Source organism: Balaenoptera ricei, chromosome 15 (genome assembly GCF_028023285.1).
Source record: "Balaenoptera ricei isolate mBalRic1 chromosome 15, mBalRic1.hap2, whole genome shotgun sequence".
NCBI classification, from domain to species: domain Eukaryota; kingdom Metazoa; phylum Chordata; class Mammalia; order Artiodactyla; family Balaenopteridae; genus Balaenoptera; species Balaenoptera ricei.
The window spans coordinates 21,049,414-21,074,324 of record NC_082653.1 but is presented as its reverse complement, the minus strand read 5'-3'; the positions used below and the strand labels follow the sequence as shown (position 1 = coordinate 21,074,324).

General features: G+C 48.4%; 1 protein-coding gene and 1 non-coding gene across 2 annotated transcripts; both read left to right on the top strand.

Moving 5' to 3' along the window:
* The first annotated feature begins 270 nt into the window (after nt 1–270).
* FAM83D (family with sequence similarity 83 member D) lies at nt 271–19,686 on the top strand. Its single transcript, XM_059897098.1, has 4 exons — nt 271–753; nt 11,790–11,957; nt 15,915–16,039; nt 18,441–19,686. The coding sequence occupies exons 1-4, from the start codon at nt 277–279 to the stop codon at nt 19,414–19,416; spliced, it is 1,746 nt and encodes a 581-aa protein (XP_059753081.1). The 5' UTR covers nt 271–276; the 3' UTR covers nt 19,417–19,686.
* Nucleotides 19,687–22,492: 2,806 nt separating this feature from the next.
* On the top strand, nt 22,493–22,668 carry LOC132350065 (small nucleolar RNA U109). The gene has a single exon (XR_009497820.1). It is a non-coding gene; the product is annotated as a small nucleolar RNA U109 (small nucleolar RNA).
* The last annotated feature ends 2,243 nt before the right edge of the window (nt 22,669–24,911 follow it).

Sequence of the window (24,911 nt, the reverse complement as noted above, 5' to 3'; positions counted from 1 at the left end):
TCTCGGCCGCAGTCCTGCGCCTCTGCGGAGGCGCTGGGTGGGGCAGGGCTGCGGGACGGGGCCGGGCCGGGCCGCGGGGCAGCCAATAGCACATCAGGGGGCGGAGTCACAGAGGCGTGCACTGCGTCCGGACACTGCCGTTACAACAAGGCAGCCAATGGGAGAGCCGGGGCGGGGCGGCGCGGCCAATGGCGCGGGCCGGTTAGATTCAAAGGTGCCTATAAAGTGTCCTGTACGCCCATATCGGCCCGAGTCGGCTTGTGTCCGAGCGCCGCCATGGCTCTGCGGTCCGATGGCCTGGACGAGCTACCCGCAGCCTGCCTGTCGCCGTGCGGGCCGCCCAACCCGGCCGAGCTGTACAGCGAGGAGCGGCGCTTGGCGCTCGAGGAGCTGGTGGCGGGCGGCCCCGACGCTTTTGCGGCCTTCCTGCGACGCGAGCGCCTCGGCCGCTTCCTAAACCCCGACGAGGTGCGCGCCATCCTAAGCGCGGCCGAGCGGCCCGGCGAGGAGGGCGCGGCAGCGGGGGCCGAGGACTCCTTCGGCTCGTCGCACGACTGCTCCTCTGGCACCTACTTCCCCGAGCAGTCGGACCTGGAGCCACCGCTGCTGGAGCTCGGCTGGCCCTCCTTCTATCAGGGCGCCTACCGCGGGGCCACGCGCGTCGAGGCGCACTTCCAGCCCCGCGGCACGGGCGCCCGCGGCCCCTATGGCTGCAAGGACGCGCTGCGCCAGCAGCTCCGCTCGGCGCGAGAGGTGAGCGCCGCGGCCCGGCTCCTCGGGTCACCTCGGTCCCCGGTCGGACGGGACACTCCCTTCAAAAATGGGAAACTGAGGTCTGCTAGGAGCGCGAGCCGGGTGGTCCCGGGGTCCCCGACTCGCCCCACTCTGCGTGTATCCCCTCGGATCCCCGATCTCCTCCCTGGCCGCTCCTCGTGGCAGGGGAGAGTGGGAGGAGTCTCGGTCCCCAAGAATGCGGATTGTGCCCAAGTTCCAACTCCTAACATTCACATTCCCTGGGAGGGTGATCAGAAATCCTGCTAGTTCCAGCTTTCAGTTAAAACCAGTTGTCAGACTGGCTGTCAGCCAACTCTAGATCCCACTTTCAGGAGCTTCTTAGGAGATGCAATACCTAAGAAGCGCATAACCTAGCGGAAAATTCCTGAAAGCTGTCCCCAGAGACAACTGCGGGGCATTAGGAATCTATCATTGCTAGTCACCTGCACGTGTCTTTTGTTGTAGAAAGCAGATACATACCAGAGTGGCAAAGTGAGCCCCGACCCTTTTCCCTCCTGCCGGCCTGGAGGGGAAGTTGCTCCTTCAGTGAATGGGTGGGGAAGGGAGTTTGCATTTCCATAGGCTGGAAAAAAGAAAATGCAGATACCCCTGCGTTAAGTCATCTCTCTCTTCACAGTGGGTTTTGGTGCAGTTGTCTGACTCTTAGTGTGACAAGGTATTGGGGTGCAGTGGGAGGTTTTGTCTCCCTGCCAGCCAGGATGAGACTGCAGCAGGGTGCTGGGTACTAGGGGTCTGGGAGGAAGAATGCGGCCCAGAAGGTGGGAGGGGCGGGTAGGGTGTGGCAGCAGACACCTTTTTCCAGAGCCATGATCAACTGCCACCTCGCTTGCTGACTGGCAGTGCCCAGCTTCCTGGGTGTCTGCCTGTGCCAGAGACATGGCAGGTAAAGCCCCAGGCCACGGTAAGACTTGGTAGGGCTCGTACCTGAGTGTGTCTGACTGTGGTTATGATATCTGTGCATCAAGGCAGTTGAAGTAGCCAAGAAGGGACAAGCCCTGACTTACCAGTGTTCCTGCGCCGGGTGCTCTTTGCCTGATGGTGGGGTTGCAGTGGGTAGGGGGTACAGTAGGCTAGTGCCTTGCCTTTGTGGGAGTAGCTGTGGGCTCCAGCTGGGCTACTATCAGTCCTGCGGTGCTTTGGGTGTGCTGAGGGTCCTTTTGATGCAACAGACACTTGTGGGTTCAGCGGGAAGATTGAAAAGATGGAAAAAGACACCATTTTAGGATAAGTGTGCATTCCCAACGATCACGTCTAGGGGGAGAACTTGGGCACTTGGAACTTGAGAAAAGTAATGAACGGGTCTCCATGAAAGAGAGAGGAATTGCCCTAGCCTCTTGCTTACATCCAATTTTTAGTGGTAGTGGAGGGGCACTGGAGCTAAGACCAGAGGGAAGACTGTCCATCAACTCACGCCGGCCTTAGAAGGGGCTCAAGGCTGATGCTCGGACACCTTTGTCTTGCAGGCATTCTGTAATGCATTCCTGGGTAGAACCTCCTGCCTTGCTCTGTGCCCTAGTCCAGCTACACACTTATATGTTCAAGATTCTGTATTTGGAACCTGGGCAGTTTTAACTGAGAAAGGTGGTACGTTACCTTTAAATCTGATGAGTATTTTCAATGTCTCTGCCATATGCCAGATTGCTTGCTTATTCAGAGCCTACCGTGTATTGGACACTGTGCCCCAGGGGCTGGGGCCACAGGTGAAGGACATGATCCTTGCTTGCACTTGAGAGTTGGCAGTCTGCTGGTGGGAAGCAGTGAGGAAGTTGCTGCAGGCTGAAGAAAGAAAGCTTTAGGAGTGATGGTGACCTTGGAGCTGGGTCCAAGAGGATGGGTGGGGCTTGCCGGACCAGAGGATAGGGACCGGCCCGAAAGTGTGAAAACACCTGGTATTTTTGGAGGCAGCCAAGTTCCTCACAGCTGGAGCAGAGAGTATGTGGGGGTTTAATGGTAGGAGAGGAGGCTGAAGGGAAAGACTGACGCCAGACTGTCGAGGGCTTTGCACGCTACTGGAAGGAGCAGTGGGGAGCCATTGAAGGTTTAGAGGGAGGAGAGGAGCTGATCAGATTGATGTTCCTGAGCAGTAAATCCTGGCGAGAGCAGGAAGGAGGATGGGTTAGAGAGCGGTGAGACTGGTGTTGAGGTGGTTGTAAGGAGGGGCATAGGGATCTACATATGAGAGGAGGCTCTGTACTAAGGCAGTGCTGGGGCTTAGGCAGGGGAAGAATTTTAGGTAGAATCGACAGGACTTGGTCATTCGATGGACCGGAAGGGTAGTGAGTGAAGGGGCAGGAGAGTAGGCAAGGCCAAGGAGAAGGTATAGGAAGAATTGAGTTTTTTTAGCTTGGGTGAGTGGTGATGCTACGAAATTAGAATACAGGAGAAGAATGAGGCTGAGGGTAGGGATGGGGAGATGAGTGGGATTTGAGACACGCTAAACTTGAGGTCTCAGACACCATCTATCTCTTTTATGTAAAAAAAAAAAAAAAAACCAAAAACCCAAAACATAATGCTTTCTCTGCCAGGCACTGTTCCAAGTAACCCTAAGGTAGGTGCGATTATTAGCTCCATTTTGCGGCTGATGAAATTGAGGCATAGAGAAGTTAAGTTGCCCCGAGGTCACACAGCCAGGGAATGACAGAGCCGGGACTCAAACCGAGGCACAGCATCTCTTAACCGCTGTCGGCCACCACGCTCTGCCTTGTGCCATGTGGAGATAAGGAGGCGTCACTGTCCCCAGGTGGACGGAGATCTATGGAGGAGACAGGTGTTAGAGAGCTAATCTGGTGGCTGGTCCAGCGCTGCTGCGCCAGGTAGAGGTGTGGGTTGTGTACACAGGAGTGGCTGTGTCACTCCGAATACATCCTTTGAAGTCCAGTGCCTATGACAGCGAGGACTGTGGAGATGTAGGTCTCAGGCTGTTTCCGGATGAGATGAGAAGCCATTCTGCGTCTGTGTTCAGATGGCGAAAGCGCTTGACGGTGTGATTGAGCACTTTTAAAGGGTCAGTTTCTGTGCTAAGCCCTTTACCTGGACTCTCTCAGTTAACCCTCCCCAACCTAAGAGGAGGCCACAATTCAGAGACCAGGCACAGAGACGATAAGTAGCTTCCCCAAGATACGGTTAGTGTGGGACAGAGCTGGGCGTGAGCCCGTCTGCCTGGCCCCTGAGCCCGGGCTCTCGACCACTCACCACTCCGCAGGGTCCCCTGCCATGAGGGAGGGTTGGTGCTTTGGTAGTTTTCAATAAGCTGGGGGGTTTTTAAGGGTTTCTTAAGATTTGAACTTTTAATTTCCATGTTGCATATTGAAGAAAAAGGAAAATGACGATGACAGGACTAGATCTCCCCTTGGCAGGAAGGAGACTGGAGTGGGCAGGGTACAGGCACAAGAAGCCAGGCTCACTTGGTAAATGGTGGTGTCTCATCCTGGCTCTGCGGCCTCAACGGATGGTTCTGGGATGGGTCCTCATCCAGGACTCATGTTGGCTGTTGGAGCCGTTTAGGCTTGCAGGGCCTCTGGCACTGAAGAGTGCTCAGTAGGTACAGCGGAGACCTCTCACGTGCACCTTTGATCATTCAGCAAGTGAGTTTGCCTGCCTGTCTGCTCTGCAAGGACTTGTCCCAGGGCGGGTGGGACCAGGGCTGTGACCATGCCAGTTCTGCCGTTGGCTCAGTTCCTGCGCACCTTTCAAAGCGTGGGTCTGCTGCGCTGAGGGAGGTACAGCACCTGGAAACACACGGTTTATGTACAGCGTGGCTTCTGAATGCAAGCTGACTTGGTGCTCAGTTGAGCGTCACCAAAGCTGGAGGAAGTACTGTTTTGGACTTTTTTTTTTTTTTTTTTTTCCCCTCTGGACTTCTTGAGAGCTGAGATGTTTGCTCTTAGGAGAATTTTGAACTACACAGGATTTCTCCCTCACACACGTACTCTAGAATCTATCCCTGTGCTACTGTACTTGTTGATGAGTCATTCATTTCTTTGTCTCTGTTGCCATGTGAATCAGCGTTGGGCTGGGCTCTGGCCCCCACAAATCGGGTGGGAGTGGAGACCTTGCCTGGAAGTGCTGTGTGCCCTCCCTTGGTGATGTGCCGTTGCCGAGGCTCTTGGGATATTCCTCGTGTCCGGATGGGAGCTCACAGACAAAGCTCACCCTGTTAGGAGGTCCTGCACTCTCCAGAGCCATCGCTCTTAGCAGCCGCCCATTCCCTACGAGCTTTTGTTCCAAAGGGGCACTTTTGCTATGACCTCACCCTAGGGTATCCTTTTGATAACCTGAGCATTTGTAAAAAGCTGTCATCGTGTTGACAAAGAGTTCTGCCTCCTAGGAGGAGTAACAGCTGAGGATTCTGTTGGAGGCCCCGCCGTGTGCGCGTGGATGTATCCAAATTAAGGCCCTCCTGATCTTGCACAGTCTTCCTCTGAGTTGCAATTGAACCTGTGCAGTGTGATCAGTTCCTATTCGGAACCCAGGGCAGGCTTTCTCAACCTCATCACTCTTGACGTTTCGGACAGGATAACGCTCTTTGTTCTGAGGGGTTGTCCTGTGCATTGCAGGATGCTGAGTGTAGTATCCCTGGCCTCCATCCAGTGGATGCCAGAAGCACTGGCCCCGCCAAAAAATAGTCATCACGTTCAAAAATGTCTCCCCTGGGGAGGGGGTCAGGGGAAGAAGGAGTTACTGCTTTAATGGTTAGAGTTTCAGTTGCGGGTGATAAAAAAGTTTTGGAAACAGATAGTGGTGAGGGCTGACGACATTGCAAATGTAATTAAGGCCACTGAATTGTATGCTTAGGAATTGTTAAGATGGCAATGTTATATATGTTATATATTTTACAATTTTAAAAAGTGTCCCCAGACATTGCCAGATGTCCTCTGAGGGGCAAAATTGCCCTTGGTTCAGAACCACTGTCCTAGGAAATCTCACCGATGCGTGAGATGCTGCCCGCCAGACTAAGTGTGGCTGCTTTTTAGCCCTTCCTTTTGGTTCTATGTGTCAGGTTAAGGATTTCGGAGTCTTTCGCCATTTCAGTTCTTTCTTCTTTTTAATTGTGGCAAAATATATGTAACAAAATTTAGCACTTTTTTAGAGTGTACAGATCAGTGGATTAAGGACATTCACCATCACCACATGCAACCATCACCACCATCCAGGTCCAGAACTTGTTCATCTTCCCAAGAGGAACCTCTGTTCCCACTGAACAATAACTCCCCATTCCCTCCTCCTCTCAGCCCCCAGCAACCACTGTTCTGTTTTCTGTCTGCCATTTCATTTCTTTATTCTTTTCACCTGGCATCCATTGGGCAGTAGAGAAGCTGCAGAATTATTCTCTGGTTCCTTTATGGATAAAGGATAAGTTCTCTCAGGAAGAAAAGTAGTAGGCCTCCTGGCTTTTTTAAAGTCCGGATGCAAATGATAGAACCTGTGGAGGGGAATCTGGCAATACTCAGCACAATTTCAGTTGTATTTACCCATTGACCTAGCAATTCCATGTCTGTGTATCTGTCCCAAAGATACACTGGCGAAAAATATGAATAGGCAGTGTCGGTGGCGGAATTAGGCCTAAGACTATGACAGCTGCACGTCCAGGTCTAACTCTGTAGCCTGTTCATGTAGCATCTCTCCCTCCCAAGGTTTCCTGATTTAGTCAATTCGGAGTTAGTCAGCAAAACCGCCCGCAGAAAGAAGTACCTGCTGTCCTAGGGCACTTCAAGTTGCCTGACGTTTGCTCTGCAAGTTATTTTGTGTTCTTAGTGATCATCCTTTGTGATGGGCTCAATCTCACATACTTTATGGAATACTCTACTGATCCTTCCAGGATTTAGTCTAAGCTTTCAATCATTTGAAGACTGAACGTTAGATTTGTTTGCGATAATGTTTAATCTAACACTTTTTTTTTCTTTTTTGGCTGCACCGTGCAGCATGTGGGATCTTAGTTCCCTGACCAGGGATCGAACCTGTGCCCCCTGCATTGGAAGCACGGAGTCTTAGCCACTGGACTGCCAGGGAAGTCCCAATCTAACACTTTTTAATAGGTAGCTCTGGGGTCAGCTGGGCTGAAATTCCAGCTCCTGCGTTTGCCTAAGTGTGTCACCTCGAACAAGTCACCGAACCTCTGCACGCTTTATTTTTCTTATCAGTAAATTGGAGATAACAATTAATGGGGTTTTCAAATCTCAAGATACCTCTTCAGAGCTTCTGGCAAACAGAAAAGATTCCAGTTCTGCGTGAAAAGTAACATAAACAGGGTCTGTGCAGAATACCCCAGGGACTGCTACCCGTAACCACGTGGATCACCGGGTCCCATGGTATAAATCATCAAGGGATGGTTGGGAGTGACTGAGGGAGGTAAAGCTTGAGGTTTTGTCACCTGCGATGATGACATGGGACTTGATGCAGGAGTGGCTGCTGTAGATGTGGCTGGAGAAGAGCAGGAACAGCGTGGGGACTGGCGGCAGACCAGCCATCCAGCCTCCGACCGCTGGGTGTTTCCTTTTTAGGAGTCATGTTAGGACCAACGTGCGCTGAGTTGCAGATGGGCTTTTGACCCTGGATCGGACACTCACAAGCCACCACTTGCAGAGCTTTCCAGCTCTAGGAGAGCGCGTAGGCTCTTTGTAGCATAGGCTGGGACAGGGCAATACCCACCATGACCAAGTGGGCACTTGATGGGCATGGGATGCCCGCCTGCCCACATGTCTCTCCTTTGTCCATCCCGCAGTATGACTCAGGGAGTGGGAGTGATGACCACTTTCAAGTCCAGGTGCACTTCTAGGGCCCAGCAGCCTGCAGCATGGACGCCAACACCTAGGAGATGTGGCCAGTCCTGCAAAGCAGACACTCAGCTGGCTAGCGAATGAGCCCAGGTCATTGCTCAGTTCAGAGAAGAGTCTGTCCCTTCACAGACTTGAGAAGCCCCAGGTCTAGTTCAGCTGTGCCGGGCTTGGTTGCATGGGGGCAGGGGTGGGGCGGGGCTGAGGGCAGAGAGTAAGGGGGAGCGGGGATGGGGTCTGGAAGGAAGGCGGGCCTTCCTGCTGACTGCTTCCACCCATAGGGCTGTTCTTCCTCCAGAAGTCTTTTAAGGGTCCTGCTCTAGAAAGAGGAGGGGATGTTGGGTGCAGGGGGAGTCAGAGGGAGAAGCATCTCCATCTACCTTCTAAGTACCCCGTGGGCATTCAAACCCAATTATTTTCAACACACAGGAAAGGTTGAAGCTTCAAAACCAAACAATGAAACTAACAGCAAATTAGATACTGACTCACTACCTAACAAAGGTGGTGTTTGCACAATTGTTTTTTTAAATGATAAATCAAAATTCAGTTTGGCAGCTGCCTTATGCTGTGGGCCCCACTCCTGGGGCCCTGCTTCCAGCGACCCTCCAGCCCTCTCTAGCCCGGCCAGCTGGGCCCGCTTCCTCGGCTCTGTCCCAGTGGCACCTGGGTGCATGTCCATTGGCCCCGTCGCGCTCACCTCCTGTCTCTCCTGAGGATGGGGACTGACCCCGGATTGATTTTCTCTCACTTTCTCTTATGAGCTCAACTCTCATTCTCACATGTGTGTATTCAGAACCCCTTTATGAGGTTTTACTGCCACCTCAAAATCAGTTTCAAAACCTCTCCCTCTCTCAAGATAGTTTCTGTTTCTGTTTCCTGTTTGTGTGGACCTGAATCAGCCTCCCTCCACCCCCATCTCTCCTCCCTCAGCCCAGGGAGAACATTGCTTACCTCTCCCACGGGCCGCTTTCCCTTCTCTGTGACCCTCACGGCTTCCCGCCTGGCCCACCGTCGAAACCTCTATCGCTGATTTTTATTCTTTCAGTCTTTAGTCCTCCTAAACATTTGCTGAACCTAAAAAGCTACCTAAGTGCCTGCTGTGTTTCAGGTACTTAGGTATGTGGCCCTATGTTGCAGGAGGGGGGCCACATCTCCAACCAACACTTCCAGCATCAGCTTCTTCTGTCCTGTTGGGTTCATCACTGAACTCATCACTCATCCTAAACCTCCCCTCCGTGGCCTGTATGATCCTGACACCTTGGTTGGCGTCCAAGGCCTTCCATGCTCCTGCACACTCACCTGTCTCTCAGTCACGTCCTGTCGCTCCCTCTCATGCATACTCTGCGTTCCAGCCAGACTGGGACGTACCCCATCATTTCCTACATCTTCCTCTGTCATCATGTGGCTTCCTGCCGGATGCCCTCCCCTTTGCTTCTCCCCTGTCCAAATCGTCCTGATTTGTGATTCAACTCAAAGGCCATCTCCTCCAGGAATCCTCCTTTTCTCTCCTTTGGTAAACATGTGAGGGCCTGTGTTGGGTCTACGCCTGCAAGAGAGATGCTTTACTGTCTCCCCCTCCCCCAAAGTGTTCCCCTGATTTCCTTGCCTGTTACAGTACGTATCATTTTCCTTCCCTGCAGCCCGTGTCCTCTCTTTGTGGGTAAGTCAGGTGCATGTCGAATCCTTTATAGCCATCTTTCTACCTAGCACAGGGTTCAGCCCACAGTAGACTCTGAGGTGCTGGCTGCATTTGAACACCTATTTCATGCCTGAGCCAAGCCCTTTCCATGCTTTGTCTCATTTAATCCTCACAACAGCCCTCTGATGTAGATGCTAAATGATATTATCCGTATCTTCCAGAGGAGGAAACTGAGACTCAGAGAGATTAAGCAACTTGCCCAGAGTCACACAGCGGTAAGCCACAGAGCTGGGATCTGTGCCCACGCCTTTCTGCCTTTTAGCCAGTAAGTTGTTTGGCCTGAATTAGTGGGATAGATACATCTCCAAGTAGGATGTATAAAAATGCATTGGAGGATATAAACTTCTGAAGATGCCACCAATTTAGAAGGAACACTTTTTATTTTCTAAATCACTGTCTCCAGTGGGGTTTAGCTGTACCCTTTGCCAAGAATAGCTCACAGCTGGGGCTTTGGCAACATTGGAGAAAGGGAACCAGAGAGATAAATTGTCTTTCCCAGACTCCCTCACAGCAATGACTTCCTGGGAGCTGGCATTTCTGTGTCCCTCCTCCTGGTGGACAAGACTCTGAGGTGTTAGAGATGGACAGTAAAATCGTCTCTTTGTCTCTGCACTTCTTTTTTTAAAATAAATTTATTTATTTATTTATTTTGGGGGGCTGCGTTGGGTCTTTGTTGCTGCACACAGGCTTTCTCTAGTTGTGGCGAGCAGGGGCTACTCTTCGTTGCAGTGCGCGGGCTTCTCATTGCAGTGGCTTCTCTTGTGGAGCACGGGCTCTAGGTGCGCGGACCTCAGTAGCTGTGGCATGCGGGTTCGGTAGTTGTGGCTCGCAGTCTCTAGAGCACAGGCTCAGTAGTTGTGGCGCACGGGCCCAGGTGCTCCGCGGCATGTGGGATCTTCCCGGCCCAGGGCTCGAACCCGTGTCCCCTGCACTGGCAGGCGGATTCTTAACCACTGCGCCACCAGGGAAGCCCCTCTGCACTTCTTTGATACCCAAATACTTAAGGGGTAGTGACTCTCGGGTACTGGCCTGAGTCCTCTGGGCCCACAGAGATGAATCAGTCCCGTTGAGGGGCCTCTGCTCTCACAGACCTGTAAGTCAGTCACCTTAACGTTCAGGAAAGGAGTTAATGTGATTGGAAGAGACTCATGTTTTTACTGATGAGGTTCCGAGGAGGGCGGTACATTGCAGCTCCAGCCTGCAGAAGAGCTCCAAACCTTGGCTTCGGGGAGCGGTTTCCTAAGGTGACAGCCCTGGCTCTGACCCGATGCAGGGGCTTGTACGAGAACCTGCATGTTTTGGTTCCCCCGCAGACCTGCCAGGAATTAGCTGATGGCCATGCTTTCAAACCTGCAGAGGGTGTGATTAGAGGCTTTGCTGCTGGAGCGGCCTTTCTTTAAGCAGGAAAGCCAGGAGCTGGGAGATGTTTCCCTGCGCTGAACTGTCTGGACGGCTTAAGCTCTGGACTGGTCAAGCGAATCAATGAACAGATACCAGAGGGATCTCTTGTACTGGGCACTTGATGTAGCATAGTCATTTAATGCTCACGACACATCTGTTTTGCAGCAAAGGAAACAGACTTTCGAAGCAGCTGTAATCTGCCCAAGGCCACGTGGCTGAGGTGGCCCTTAACTGTAGTGTGTGCTGAGCGGGGAAAATTGATTAGGAGGCACAAATGGAGCCGGGTCGTTGGGGAGCAGAAAGGACTGGTCCAAGGTGCAAGGCAGCATCCTTAGGACATATTTCTGTGCTCTTGTTGCGGGCTTGCGCCGCGGACAGACACCAGAGAACTTCAGAGACCACCTTTTACAGAGGAGGGGCTGGCGCTCTGGAAGCCATTTGGTTCGATCCTGACAGGTGGAGGGAGCAGACGTCATGAAGAGGTGATGTGCAGCGACAGAGGCAGGAGGTGGGAGAATCGACTCGCCTGGTTCAATCAGTTTCAAGCCATGAGTTGGTGGTGGATGAGGTGGCCCTTTCTAGATTATAATAGAAAATCATATTACGATCCAAAATCAGACACTAATCAGACTTGGAGACTGGTCTACCCAGAAGGGGGGCCTCAGAGAGACTCTAAGTTTTTACATACCTGTTTTACAGACATAGACAACAAGTCACGTGTCTAAAATGATGGTGGGTTAGCCGCAGAACCTAGATGTCTTGCTGGTCTGAGCTGAGCTTGTGAGACGGGGGTTTTAGTAAAGGAAGAGAGTTGAATGGAACAAGTTCATAGGAGGTCAAAGTAGTGGATGAATCTATAGTTTTGAGAAATTTGCAGTGTGGAGGCGAGTGGCTGGGTCAAGTCCAGATTTGTAGCATACAGTGGCCTGAGCGTCTTTGGAGACGGATGAGAGTCCACGGTGAGAGGAAAACTGATACCGCAGAAGGAGAAGGAAGGAAGGGTATTGTAGGACAGGGGTCCTTTCCCAGCTCTGAGACGGGGTCCAGAGTCCGGACAACGAGCTGTAAGGTGGTGTCCTTGTGGGTTGACCGCTGGCTCTTCTCTCTGCCCCGCGCCCTAGGTGATTGCAGTGGTTATGGATGTTTTCACGGACATCGACATCTTCCGAGACCTGCAGGAAATCTGTCGGAAACAGGGAGTTGCTGTCTACATTCTTCTGGACCAGGCTCTGCTCTCTCAGTTTTTGGATATGTGCATGGATATGAAAGTTCATCCTGAAGAGGAAAAGGTTTGTGTTACACTGTTTCTAGTTTCACCACAGTCAGCAAATAATGACTGAGCATCCGTGATCTCCCCATTGGTGGTGGTCTCCCCGTTGTAAGGGAGGGACCTGAGGCCGTGAGAAAAGTTGTTCGCCTGAAGCCTCACAGGAAAGAAAGACAGAGTCAGGTTCAAACCTTGGCCTCTCCCTCACGTCACGATGCCTCTTAATGGGGAGCTTGTCTGTTGATGGCAAGAGGCTGCCTTGGAAGCTGCTGCTTTTTTTTTTTTTTTTTTTAATCAGTCATCAATTTTATACACATCACTTTATACATGTGAAGCTGCTGCTTTTGACTGCAGCACTCGTAGGCTCCAATTTTAACCGTAAGGACCACTGTTTACTGAGTCCTGCTGGGTCCTTGGCGCCGTCCTAGGCTCTTGACAGTGTTACGCAACTTAAATCCTCACAGCAGCCCCATCAGGTGAGCGGCGTTAAGCCTGTGTTTCATATTGGGAAGTGGTGACACCAAGAGCCCAGTGTCTACACCTCGAAAGTAGTGGGATGGAGTTTCCCCATCTGTCGGCCTGCCTGCAGCCCCAGTGTTCTTAAATCACTGTCACATGCTGCCTCTCGTTTCTCATTATTATAAAATTAGACTTATGTCCTTTGCTCTGAGCATGAAAGTAATTTGAGCTTAAGTATTTAAATGTAAGGTTATGTAACTTAGCAAGCTTGTTCTCTTCAGTAGAAAGAGGCAAGAAAAATAGTCATTTATTACCGCATTCACTTTTTCAAAATTAAGCAACTTAAGAGCTTCGGAACAATTCATCAACTTGGTTCATCACCTTAATTCATCAACTTAGTTTCTCACCTATGTGAGTACCTACTCTGAGCTACTCATTGTTCCAGGTACTGGAAACAAAGCAGTGAGCAAAGTGAATGAAGAGGTTGGACTTTGGTTCCATAGGCTACCGCGTAGGGGACGTGAACTTTTACCACCTTGTTATTATCAAGCCATTTGGTTTACACAATTTTGACTGTTTAACTTCTCTTGAGAGCTCTTGTTGGTTGTTCTCCCTCAAGAGGAAACAGGATTGGGTTTAATTAGGTAGCTACTAACTTGTCACGAGTGCTTCAAAGCAAATCCATGATGGAGGTAAGGCTTGGAGCTTGGAGACGGAATGAAACAGTCAGCCCTGTGACCTGACAGTCAATTTAAAAATGTGTCAGGTGGACCCAAGGGAAATGCAAGTCTGGCTTGGAAAGCGCATGGTCATCTAACCAGATGTTCAGTCCATGTCTGCTCTGCCGCAGAGCCTGGTGAAGAAATTGAAGGTGTCGATGTTTAATTTCAAGGTGCTCTTGCTGTAATTGAGGCTGTGTGTAAGCAGCAGGAACATCACGGAATCGCCTGGCCACGGCTTTGATCGAGTGACTGGCTCTCATTCATCCACTCGGCAGAAATCTAGGAGTATTTGCTGACTCAGTTGCCTGCTGACTTGGTTGCTGCCTTCGTGGGTGTCTGGATCCTCTAGGAAGGGTCAAAAGGAGATCTGTCTTTCTGGCCTCACCCATGTTCATCACGTCTTAACTTCTTCCTCGGGAAGCACCTCTTTGCCATGGTGGCTTCTCTCACCAGGGCCTGTGTGTGCTGGTGAACCTGCCCCTCACCAGAAGAAGTGGGGGTGACTTCTTCTGCCCTGGTGCTGCGGCTGGTCCAGAATGTTGGGTGTCCTGCCTGCAGGAGCTTGGTCACACGTTTGTGTGCAGGCACTCGAAAGCACTTTGATTGTAAATCAACTATACTCCAATGTAAAATAAAAATTTTTTTAAATTAAAAAAAAAAAGCGCTTTGACCACAATCACAGAGGCCTACGTAGCATTCAGATAAGTTCCAAAGGAAAAGATGCACAAAACCACACTGAAATCTGCCCACAGTGATATTCTTTATGCTTGTTATTGTATGTTGACCCTTTGCCCTTTGAAGCTCTGCTCAGGGATCGTCCGGGAAGCCCTCCCCTGCCAGCTCCATGTGCACCTCTATGGAAGTTTCTAGGTTTTTTTGTCTGTTTTAATTTTCATTTTGAAATAATTTGATTTACAAAGGAGTTAGAAAAATGATATAAGGCATCCCTGAATACTCTTTGCCCAAATTTTCTAAATGTTTACATCTTATAAACCTCAGTATAAATTTCAAAATCAGGAAATAAACTTGATATAGTACTATCCTCTACTCTGTAGACATGATAAATTTCACTCATCATTCCATGAATGCTGGTTTTCTTATCTAGGATCCAATCTGGGACCATATCTTGCATTTAGTTGTCATTTCTCCTTAGCTTCCTCTCATTTGGAGCTGTTCCTCTCTTTCTTTGTCTTTTAGAGTCTTGATGCTTTTGAAGAATACTAGCCAGTTTTCTGTAGAATTTGGGTTTATCTGATGTTTCCCCATGGTTAAATTCATATTACGCATTTTGGTAAGAATATCGCAGAAACAATGTTATGCTATGCCCTAATTTTTTTGTTTTGTCTTCTGTTTTTATTTAGAAGTAATGATAGATTCACAGAAGTTGCAAAGATAGTACATAGAGGTTTCCACGTATCCTTCACCCAGTTTCCCCCAATAGTTACACCTTATGTAACTTACAGCATAATATCAGAACCTGGAAATTGACATGGGTATCATGTGTGTCTATTGTTTTGTGCCATTTTATCACATGTATACATATGTGTACCCACCACTGCCAGCAGAATACAGAGCTGTTCAATCACCACAAAGATCTCCCTCATGCTGCATCTTTATAGTCACATTCACTCCCCTCTCCGTGCCCTCCCCTGCATCTTTCACCCCTGGCAACCACTAATTTGTTCCCCATCTCTGTAATTTTGTCATTTAGAGAATGTTATATAAATGGAATTATACAGTGTGTGACCTTTTGAGCCTGGCTTTTTTTCATGCCCTTGAGATCTGTCCAAATTGTTGTGTGTATCAATAGATTGTTCCTTTTTATTGCTGAACTGTATCATATGGTATGGTTGAACCATAGTTTGTTTAACCATTCACCCATTGAAGGACATTAGGGTAGTTTCCAGTTTTTTACTGTTATGAATAAAGTTGCTATGAATATTTGTGTACAGGTTTTTGTGTAGATGTAGGTTTTCACTTCTTTGGATGTTGTTATGTCTTGCTATAGTGTTTAATCATTACTTTTTAAAAAAATTAATTAACTTATTTATTTATGGCTGTGTTGGGTCTTCGTTGCTGCACGCAGGCTTCCTCTAGTTGTGTCGAGCAGGGGCTACTCTTTGTTGTGGTGCACGGGCTTCTCGCTGCGGTGGCTTCTCTTGTTGCAGAGCTCTGGCTCTAGGTGTGCGGGCTTCAGTAGTTGTGGCACGGGGGCTCAGTAGTTGTGGTGCATGGGCTTAGTTGCTCCGCAGCATGTGGGATCTTCCCGGACCAGGGCTCGAACCCGTGTCCCCTGCATTGACAGGCGGATTCTTAACCACTGCGCCACAGGGGAGTCCTGGGCTATTATTTATTAGCAATGCTATTAAACTAAAGAGGAGGAGAAACATCAGCTTAGCTTCTTTAAACCCTTGTTAAAATGTTATCTATCACTGGCATGTTTTCTTTGATGATTTTATCCCCCCACATTTTGTTTCAAAGTCATTTCTTGGATTCTATTGTTTAGTGTCTCCAAAAAGTGAATCTTCTAGAGCATGTGTCCACATGAACCGAAGGTCTCAAAAATAAGTATGCATGCATAAAAAAGCATGCAAGAAGATGAACTAAATGTGAAGTAGCATTACTTGAGTCCTGAGAATCATCTGGCTTGTGTGCTGTGGGTGTTGTTACCGAATGGTAACCGTGAACCGCTGATCTGCTAGTAAGCTTGTCTGTTTGGAAATTGTAAACTAAGGCTTCTTTTATCATGTGCTCACTGGATCATTCATTTCTCCTTCTCCCACTTCCCCCACCAATAGCTGATGACAGTTCGGACGATTACAGGAAATATTTACTATGCGAGGTCAGGAACTAAAATTGTTGGGAAGGTTCATGAAAAGTTCACACTGATTGATGGCATTCGTGTGGCTACAGGCTCCTACAGGTGAGTTTCTGACTCGTCCATGCTTATTAATCTGAACTTTTTAGAGGAAGTGTGCTATATAAAGGTAAAAGCTGCTTTTTCCTCTCAGTATGAGCCTCTATGGGCAAGCCTTTTGCTATGTGTGCATCTGTGTGTGTGAGCCTATTAATCAAAGGCTCCTCCTCTGGAAGGTGGTCGGGCTGGGATCCCCTCCCCTGCCTCGTGGTCCACAAACCTAAAGTACAGAGGTTGAAACTTGCCTGGAGACCCAACAGTGAGGGAGTCCTAGATTCAAGGCTCAGCCAGGGCTTCAGTGGATGAATTGGGGCTTAAGAGAGACAGGAACAGTCTCAACTCCTGTTCCTTGGGGCCTTTGACCCCCCTCGTCCCTGCCCACTTGAAGGGAAGGGCAGTTGCAGGCATCAGCCTCAGTGCGGAGGGCACAGCTGAAGCTGCCCCCTTACTTTAATCCTTCACCTTCCTTCAAGCCTTGTGATTTGGTGCTTTAGTCTAGAAAGTACCGATCCATGCTTCTGGCTCCACCTTTGAAGTCTCACGTTGGCACGGCATCTGAGGGTAGAGAGCAGGGAAGTTGAATGGAGGGTGGAGATAAAGGGTGGTAAACACCGATCTCCAGAGGTTAAGATACACCATTTTTACTTAGGTCTCTCTGATGGTGGTGTGTTTTGCCACCTCTGTGTTAGACTCTGATGTTATACGTGAAGTGTGTCTCTACAGTTTAAAAAAGAAAAACGGGGACTTCCCTGGTGGTCCAGTGGTTAAGACTCCGCACTTCCCCTGCAGGGATCATGGGTTTGATCCCTGGTTGGGGAGCTAAGATCCTGCATGCTGCACGGCCCCCCCGCCCCCCAAAAAAAGAAGGATAGAAAAACGTATTTTTGAAGAAGCATGCATCCCTGAGTGATAACTATGTGTCAGCCCTGGGTAAAGGTGGGTGTGCAAAGGCTTGTGCAAGGTGAGGCCAGCAGATCAAGGAACTCTTGGTGTCTTTCTTTTCAAACAGTACTGTCATTGCTTGGAACAAAATTTGAACTCTTCTTGGAGACTTTCTTTCATAAGATGTTTGGAAATAACAGGAGGAAACTAGATTTTCACCCAAAGTAAGATTTATCTGTATTACCCAAACTTAGCTCCAAATGGTTTTTTGGCTGTTCTAAAATATAAAATATAAAAATTACCCCCTACAAATGAAATATGCTATCATTGAGGATGAGGATGAGGATGGCTTCTATTTGTTGAGGACATTTTAAAATCCTGGTGTTAGGTGTCCTGTTTACATGATTACACTGAGGGTTTCTTTCTTCTCAGGCTCTGAAGGCAGCTGTCAAGGTGAATTTGCATTAGCCTAGGTTCTCGGTTGCAAGAGACAGAGTTGCTACTATGTTTTATGATTTCTTACGTAAAACACCCTACTCCTGATACGAATTTCTATATCAGTGCGGTGACTTCAAGTGCAGAAAGCTAACTCAAACTACTGTATGCAAAACGGAATTTACTGGCTCACATAACTTGAAAGTGTAGAAAGGTACCGTTTGTTTTCAGCTCACCTTGACGTAGGGGCCATGCATTCATCAGAACACTGTCTCCTGGTTCTGCTTTTCTCTAGTTGATCTTTTTGCTCTGTCAGCCTCTCCATTTGCAGGCAAAGATCCAGGCTTCCTCACGTGGCCTTTTAGTAGCTGTTTCTCAAAGAGGGAGACTTTTTCTCTCTGCACTGGTATCAGTCCTGGCAAAATTCCCTGGCTCTCGCTAGCTCACATGCCCACCCTGCATAGGTCCCCGCATCCCAGGGGATAGGATACTCCAGCCGGCCTGGCTCACCTGCCCACCTCTGTTGTGACTGGAGAGGGTGCATACATGAAGTTGTCTGGGCTGGGAGGGGGCAGGGCTCTGTTACCATGGGAAGGAGGAGGTACGCTGGACAGGCAGGGGCGCATGGCCACTTGTCAGCTCTAAACGTGCACTGAGCAACAGTGTCGTTAGAATGACAGCCCTGTCTCCCTTTGTGAAAACGGCAGCGTGGAGGAGGGACCGGGGCCCAGTCTAGGCTCTGCCACTAGCTTCCCCCTCTGACGTCGCTAGGCACCTTCCTCGCTTCTCACAGTAAGGGCGCTGGCCTAAGTGCTTTAGGAACCCTTTCTAGTTTTTAGCAACTCTGAGGCTGAGGAGTGTAAATTTTAGCCTGTTGGTTGAACAGTGGCCTTTTTACTCCTGTGTTAACGCATTCCTAGGTTATGTACTGTGTTAAGGCAACTTGCAGTCACACTACATGGCAGGTGTGCTGTCACCAGAGTTGTGACTTATGTCTCAGGATATCTGGGCTTTATATTCAGGTTGACAATAAGTAAATGAAGATCGCTCATCCTTACCTGCTTCTGTTTGTTTGTTTTTAATCCTCAAGTTTTACGTGGACGGACGGCAAATTAAACAGCAGCAACCTGGTCATTCTGTCCGGCCAAGTGGTTGAACATTTTGACCTGGAGTTCCGAATCCTGTACGCACAGTCAAAGCCCATCAGCTCCAAACTCCTGTCCAGCTTCCGGATCAGCGGTAGGTTTGACCATCTCATCGACCAGAAACCACTGTGCAAGGAGCTCACGTTGGGCAACCTGCTGCGGCTACGGCTGGCCAGGCTCTCGAGCACCCCCAGGAAGGCCGAGCCGGGCTGTGAGGAGGGCCAGGCAGAGGCCGGGCGCGAGGACTCCGAGGCCTCCACCATCAGTGAGGAGGACGGCTTCAGCAGCCGCAGAGACAGGCCGGAGGGCGGGAGGGCGACCGATGCCACCACTCAGACGGAGCCAGGAGAGGAGACGCCCGCCGTGAGCATGAGTGACGTGGGGACACAGGCCAGCATGGCCACGGCGTGCACTGGCACCCAGACTGCAGTTGCTACCAGGGTGGTGAGCTCCCAAACCGCGGTCCAGACCGCGTCAGCCACCACCCAGACTGACATGGACGAGAATGTTCTCTCCTTTCTGGGAACCCAGGCTGAAGAGGGGTCAGCAGTATCAAAGGTGTCTGTGTCGCGATCCTCCAGTTTGAGGTCTTCCGCCTCTCTGTCCTCCCAAGGCTCTGTGGCCAGTTCCACTGACTCCCAGACTTCCCTCAGAGCCAATGATGTCACACCTGGACACCCCAAGTACTGGAGCACCCCCCACTTGGATCTGTGCTCTAGGGACTCATTCAGAAAGTTGAATAAAGAGAGGCAGTTTCACTTTGCCGGAATCAGGTCCCGGCTCAACCACGCGCTGGCCATGCTTTCCAGGAGAACGTTCCTTACTGAAAACTACCTCAGTTTTAATTCTGGAAGTTTTGCCAGATCATCAGCTAATTTGCTGGCTGTTAGAGAAATCACGCTTTATCCCTCCTATCAGTGACTGCTCCACACGTTCAGGGCGCCTGGCTTCACCCAGGCTTGCAGTAGACATCGTCGGAGCTTCCCGCTTTATAGAATGTCTCCTGTCCTAATTGCCTTTCTTTCACCCTGATTTTCTTTGAATTCTGTAAACCATACATTATTTTACATGCTTTATTTTTATTTTGTTCTTATCATGTATAAGCCAGGTCTTGGTTTTATGGTTTAAACACTATGGGTACAGTTCCTTTGCACGATTTTAATACTGATCTCTCTTCAAGAGAATGTTTCAGGGTTCTCAGGTAATTCAGATAAGAGATAAAATATGTGTTGCATTTTTCTAGGTTTGTATGCCCTATTGTTTTTGAGGTTTGGAACGCTAGTTTTCATGATCAAAATCCTGTTTAGGAAAAAACTCAAAACTCTGTTTCTTAAGTGTTTATCTCTTCTTTAGGATATCTGTGTTCTTAGCATTAAACAGATGTAAACAACTCTTGTTTGGTGGTTGCTCATGTCCGTTTTTTTGTTTTTTTCTTCTCTCTGGCTTTTCTGTTTTCTGTTTAACTGTAGGAGTGTGTTACAAGTAAATGCACCTAATATCTATTTGTGCAGTTTTTGTTTGTTTTTTTTTTAAATAGTCTTGGGGTGGAGGAGTAGATGATCCAAATTATAAAAGAGAAAATATCCATTTAAAAGTTAGATGGGGGCGTCCCTGGCGGCGCAGTGTTTAGGAATCCGCCTGCCAATGCAGGGGACGCAGGTTCGAGCCCTGGTCCAGGACGATCCCACATGCCGCGGAGCAACTAAGTCCGTGTGCCACTACTAGTGAGCCTGTGGTCTAGAGCCCGCAAGCCACAGCTTCTGAGCCCACATGCCACAACTACTGAAGCCTGTGCGCCTAGAGCCCGTGCTCCGCAACAAGAGAAACCACGACAATGAGAAGCCCGCGCACCGCGACGAAGAGTAGCCCCCTCTCACCGCAACTAGAGAAAGCCCGCGCACAGCAACGAAGACCCAACACAGCCATAAATGTAAAATAAATAAATAAATAAGAGATGACAGAAAACAAGCGTCAGGGTCATACCTTCCTTAGCGATATGAATATTGATGTCACTAGCTCTATAGTTTGAATGAGGAAACTTGCCAGAAATCGCAGGTTTCTTCATGTGCTCTAGCTTGTCTTTTTCAAAGAAAAAGCTTGAGCTATTTAGACAAGGACCTTAGTTCTGTTCTTCTCTGCCAGAGAAGGAGGCCTCAGTGTTCATTCCTGGGTTCACCCTGATATTAACTGTAGTGGTCCCATGAGCCTAATTTCATCACATGGGTGTATTGACCATGATTTAGCAATCTAATATCCTGGAGTAGGGGCGAAAGAGGGCACTGACAATTATCCCAGATTCCTAGTCCAGTGGCAGGCAATGCGACTGGTTTCTACACCCTGCTAATCAGGATTGGTATGCCTATGGAATCCTGTTTTTGTTGAGTCTCCTTTGTGTGTGCAGATGAAAGGAAGAGAGGTGATGGCTTCCTCCTTCTTCTGATTTGACTGGAGTAGAAGAGATTGTAATAGGGGAGGGTGTTGTCTGCCACATAGACACGTGCTAATGCATCCAGATCCTGAGCCCGCCTGTGGGTTTCCATGTGTGCACCAGGATTCCCTTCCAGTCACCAGGTTATTTGCTGGGTTAGTGCCATAATTTGGACTGGGAAGCAGGCAGGACAACTGGTTCCTGTCTGGTTGTAAACAATTCTGGCCCAAGCCTCAAATAAACATTGTTATTTGAAACCATTTACAGTTTTAGATAATTTCCTATGTGCTATCTGTGACCCTCTCATCAATGCAGTGATTGGACAGCTGTTATTCTCAGTTTTCAGGTGAAGGAACTGAAGCTCAGATTAAGTTGCATATTCAAGGTCACATGATTGGTAAATGGTGACACAAGCATTTACCCACAGGTTTTCAGATTCTGAGTTCAGTGCTCTGTGATGTGACTATTTCTCTACAGGGAGTATGGAGGCATTAGAGGGCGTACCTTTTTTTAAATTAAAAAACTTTTTTTGGCCATGCCACGTGGCTTGTAGGATCTTAGTTCCCCGACTAGGGATTGAACCTGCACCCTCGAAGGTGAAAGCGTGGAGTTGTAACCACTGGACCGCCAGGAGATTCCTGGGTGTACCTTGAGAGATGGCAGTTAATGCAATGGTGAATTGAAAACATTAAAACTTAAGCTCATTAACAAATATAGGTACGTTTGAAATTTCAACTCAGTGTGTTGTGTGGAGTTTTTTTTTTTTTAATCAGTCATCAGTTTTATACACATCAGTGTATACATGTCAATCCCAATCGCCCAATTCAGCACACCACCATCCCCACCCCACTGCGGTTTTCCCCCCTTGGTGTCCATACGTTCGTTCTCTACATCTGTGTCTCAACTTCTGCCCTGCAAACCGGTTCATCTGTACCATTTTTCTAGGTTCCACATACATGCGTTAATATACGATATTTGTTTTTCTCTTTCTGACTTACTTCACTCTGTATGGCAGTCTCTAGATCCATCCACGTCTCAACAAATGACTCAATTTCGTTCCTTTTTTTGGCTTCTGTGGAGCTTTTAATAGGCATTCATAAAAAAGTCTCTGCGTTCAGTTTGGGAAATGGATCAAATAAATTTAAACAGGATTCTTTGTTGCAGGACTACTCAGACTTTGGAATGAGGTAATTATCACGGTGGCTTTCTCAAGAGGAGGCCAGGTATATGGCCTATTACAAACTGACTCGACTACAGAGCCCTCTTTTTGTGGAATAGGATGCAAAGCCATTATTTTCTGAAAGTGTTGCCAGCGATTAGAGATAAGAAAAAGAGGTATATGGAATCCTAAGAAAATGGCCTGGTCTCTCAGAGTAAGCAAAGCTTTTCTGGCTCTGGAGTGTGGAAAGAATATCATTATAGGGTGGAATTTCTCAAGGTGAGATCTGAGGACCACCTACATCAGAGTCAGCTGGGGTACTTGTTTAAAATGTTGACTTATTGGCCCTACTTCCAGGGGAGGGGAGGGTGAGTATGGCAGACTGTTTGGTTCAAAAATATGTTACTGTCTTGCATGTGGAAATGTCTGCTCCTCATTCCTTTGGAAGCAGGAATACATCCATAACATGCTACATTAAAAAAGGAGTTCTCAGGGCTCCAGCATAACATGCTACATTAAAAAAGGAGTTCTCAGGGCTGCCAGCCTTACAGTAGAGGTTGAGTAGTAGTGTATTTCTCCTACATTTAAAAAAAAATGTGTTGCCCCTCCCTGGGAGAGAATTATATGTCCATATCTGTTTAATGTCAGACTTGGCCATTACAGACTTGGCTGTAAAGATTTCAGTATATATGTCTGAAAGATAAAAAAACATAACCACAATACCTCCATCACACCTAAACAACTTTGATAAAAATTTCTCGGTATCATCAAATAGTCAGTGTTCAGACTCTGCTGTCTCATGATTTTCTCCCTGATGAGTTTGAATTAGAGAGCCATACAGTTTGAAGTTCAACCCAATCAGATGGCAGGGTCGACATGCTTGAAAAACTGAAGGAGTCAGCTGAAGAGATGGCCACCCCACCTCTGTGGGCCGTTGCGTTGGGGAGTATCTGTTTTCTACTTAACGGGACTTCAAGCAACTAACAAGAAAACCTAAGGTACAAGATCACGTAAGTGAAAAGTTAACGTGAAAGAAACCAGAGGGCGGGGATGAAAAAAAGAATCAGGAAGGAGGCGATCAGTGCATGCCACCATGACCGACACACTCACTTTGGGCAGGCCACACACTTAAGCTTCTCAGTAGCCAAGGCAGAAAGAGAAAACTGGTCAGATCCACCATCCACAGTGTCCATAAGATTAAAGTAACTCCAGGTACAGGAAGAACAATTCTAAGATCAGGTAAGAATTTCTCACAAGGATTCTCATAAAATTGATACTGTGAAGTGTTCAGATAATAAACACAATGACAGATGTTCTGGGGTGTGCCCAAACACCAGACCCCACAAGGGCAGTTGTCTAAAGCTATAAAGGAGTTGAATGTATTCAGATGTATTCCGTGAGCATGGAATACGTACCTTATGTTGAGTATGTTCACAGAGGCATTGTTATTCTAGGTTCCCTGGTGCCACACGACCTGGAAATATACCCCAGTTTGCCTGGCAGAGTTCCAGTTTATGCCCGTGAACTCCCCGCTTTCACTCTCCGAAGCATCCCAATTTGAACAATAAAGCAAGCATACAGTCATCCTATCTAGAAAGCACCTGGCAGACCTTGCCCTCCCCAACTTGTCCAGTTCCACAGATGAGCAAAATTCCTCAAGCCAACATCATAGACACTTCCCTAGTATTTAGCTGAGTCTCTTCTAGTGGATTCTCCACACCTCTGTACCCAAATCCTTGGAGCTGAGTAAACACTTTTGCTTCTGCTAATACTTGTGTGAACCCGATCATTTGTATGCAAGTGAACAAACCAGACAGGTTTACATATGGTACAAGTTGCCGAGGGCTACACCTTAGATGCAGTGGAAAATCCCCGTGTAGTACAATTCAGGAAAGGCAATTCTGCAAAAAACTACCTCTTTTCAGGCTGGGGGATAGCTAGCTCTCTCTGATCTGGCTTCATGGAGGAGACCCAAGGGCAGTTAGGATTTTTCTTAGGAAGCCAAGAGTTCTAGTGTTAAGAGTAAGTCCCCTACATACGAACGAGTTCCATTCCTAGAGCGCGTTCGTAAGTCCAATTTGTAAGTCCAACAGAGTTAGCCTAGGTACCCAACTAACACAATCGGCTATATAGTACAGTACTGTAATAGGTTTATAATATTTTTCACAGAAATAATACATAAAAAAAAATAAAACCATTTTTAATCTTACAGTACAGTACCTTGAAAAGTACGGTAGTACAGTACAACAGCTGGCATACAGGGGCTGGGCTGGAATTGAGTGAACAGGCAAGAAGAGTTACTGACTGGAGGGAGAGGAGGTGGGAGATGGTAGAGCTGAAGGATCGTCAGCAATAGGAGACGGAGGGCAAGCTGCAATTTCACTCACGCCTGACGTTGATGGCTCAGGTTCTGGTCCTTGCTGGATTCAATTCTATCTACCCTCTTGAAAAAACGATCCAGTGATGTCTGGGTAGTAGCTCTTTTTTTCTTGTCATTGATGACACGGTAGCACTGTACTGCATTCTGAACAGCTGCTGCAACCTTTGTGTACTGTTCTATGTTCAGGTCCTGTGCCTCAAAAACTAACAGTGCCTCCTCAAATAAAGAAAATCCCCTTGCCATTTCCTGCGTCGTGAATCTCTTCAGTTCTTCAGTTACTTCTTCCTCTTGTCTCTCTTCGTCCTTTTCTCTGGGCTTCCAATTCCATCAGGTCTTCATTAGTAAGCTCCTCGTGTTGCACAGCAACAGTACTGTAAAGTACACAAAAGCACAACCACTTGTAGAGGATGCATGCACTTGACGATGTATGCCAGACACGTGAACTAACT

Excerpts from the sequence above, each read along its gene's own strand:
- FAM83D (XM_059897098.1), top strand. The coding sequence starts at position 277 with ATGGCTCTGCGGTCCGATGGCCTGGACGAGCTACCCGCAGCCTGCCTG. Across the intron at positions 754-11,789 it reads AGCTCCGCTCGGCGCGAGAG|GTGATTGCAGTGGTTATGGA; the intron begins GTGAGCGCCGCG and ends CCCGCGCCCTAG. Across the intron at positions 16,040-18,440 it reads GTGGCTACAGGCTCCTACAG|TTTTACGTGGACGGACGGCA; the intron begins GTGAGTTTCTGA and ends TTAATCCTCAAG.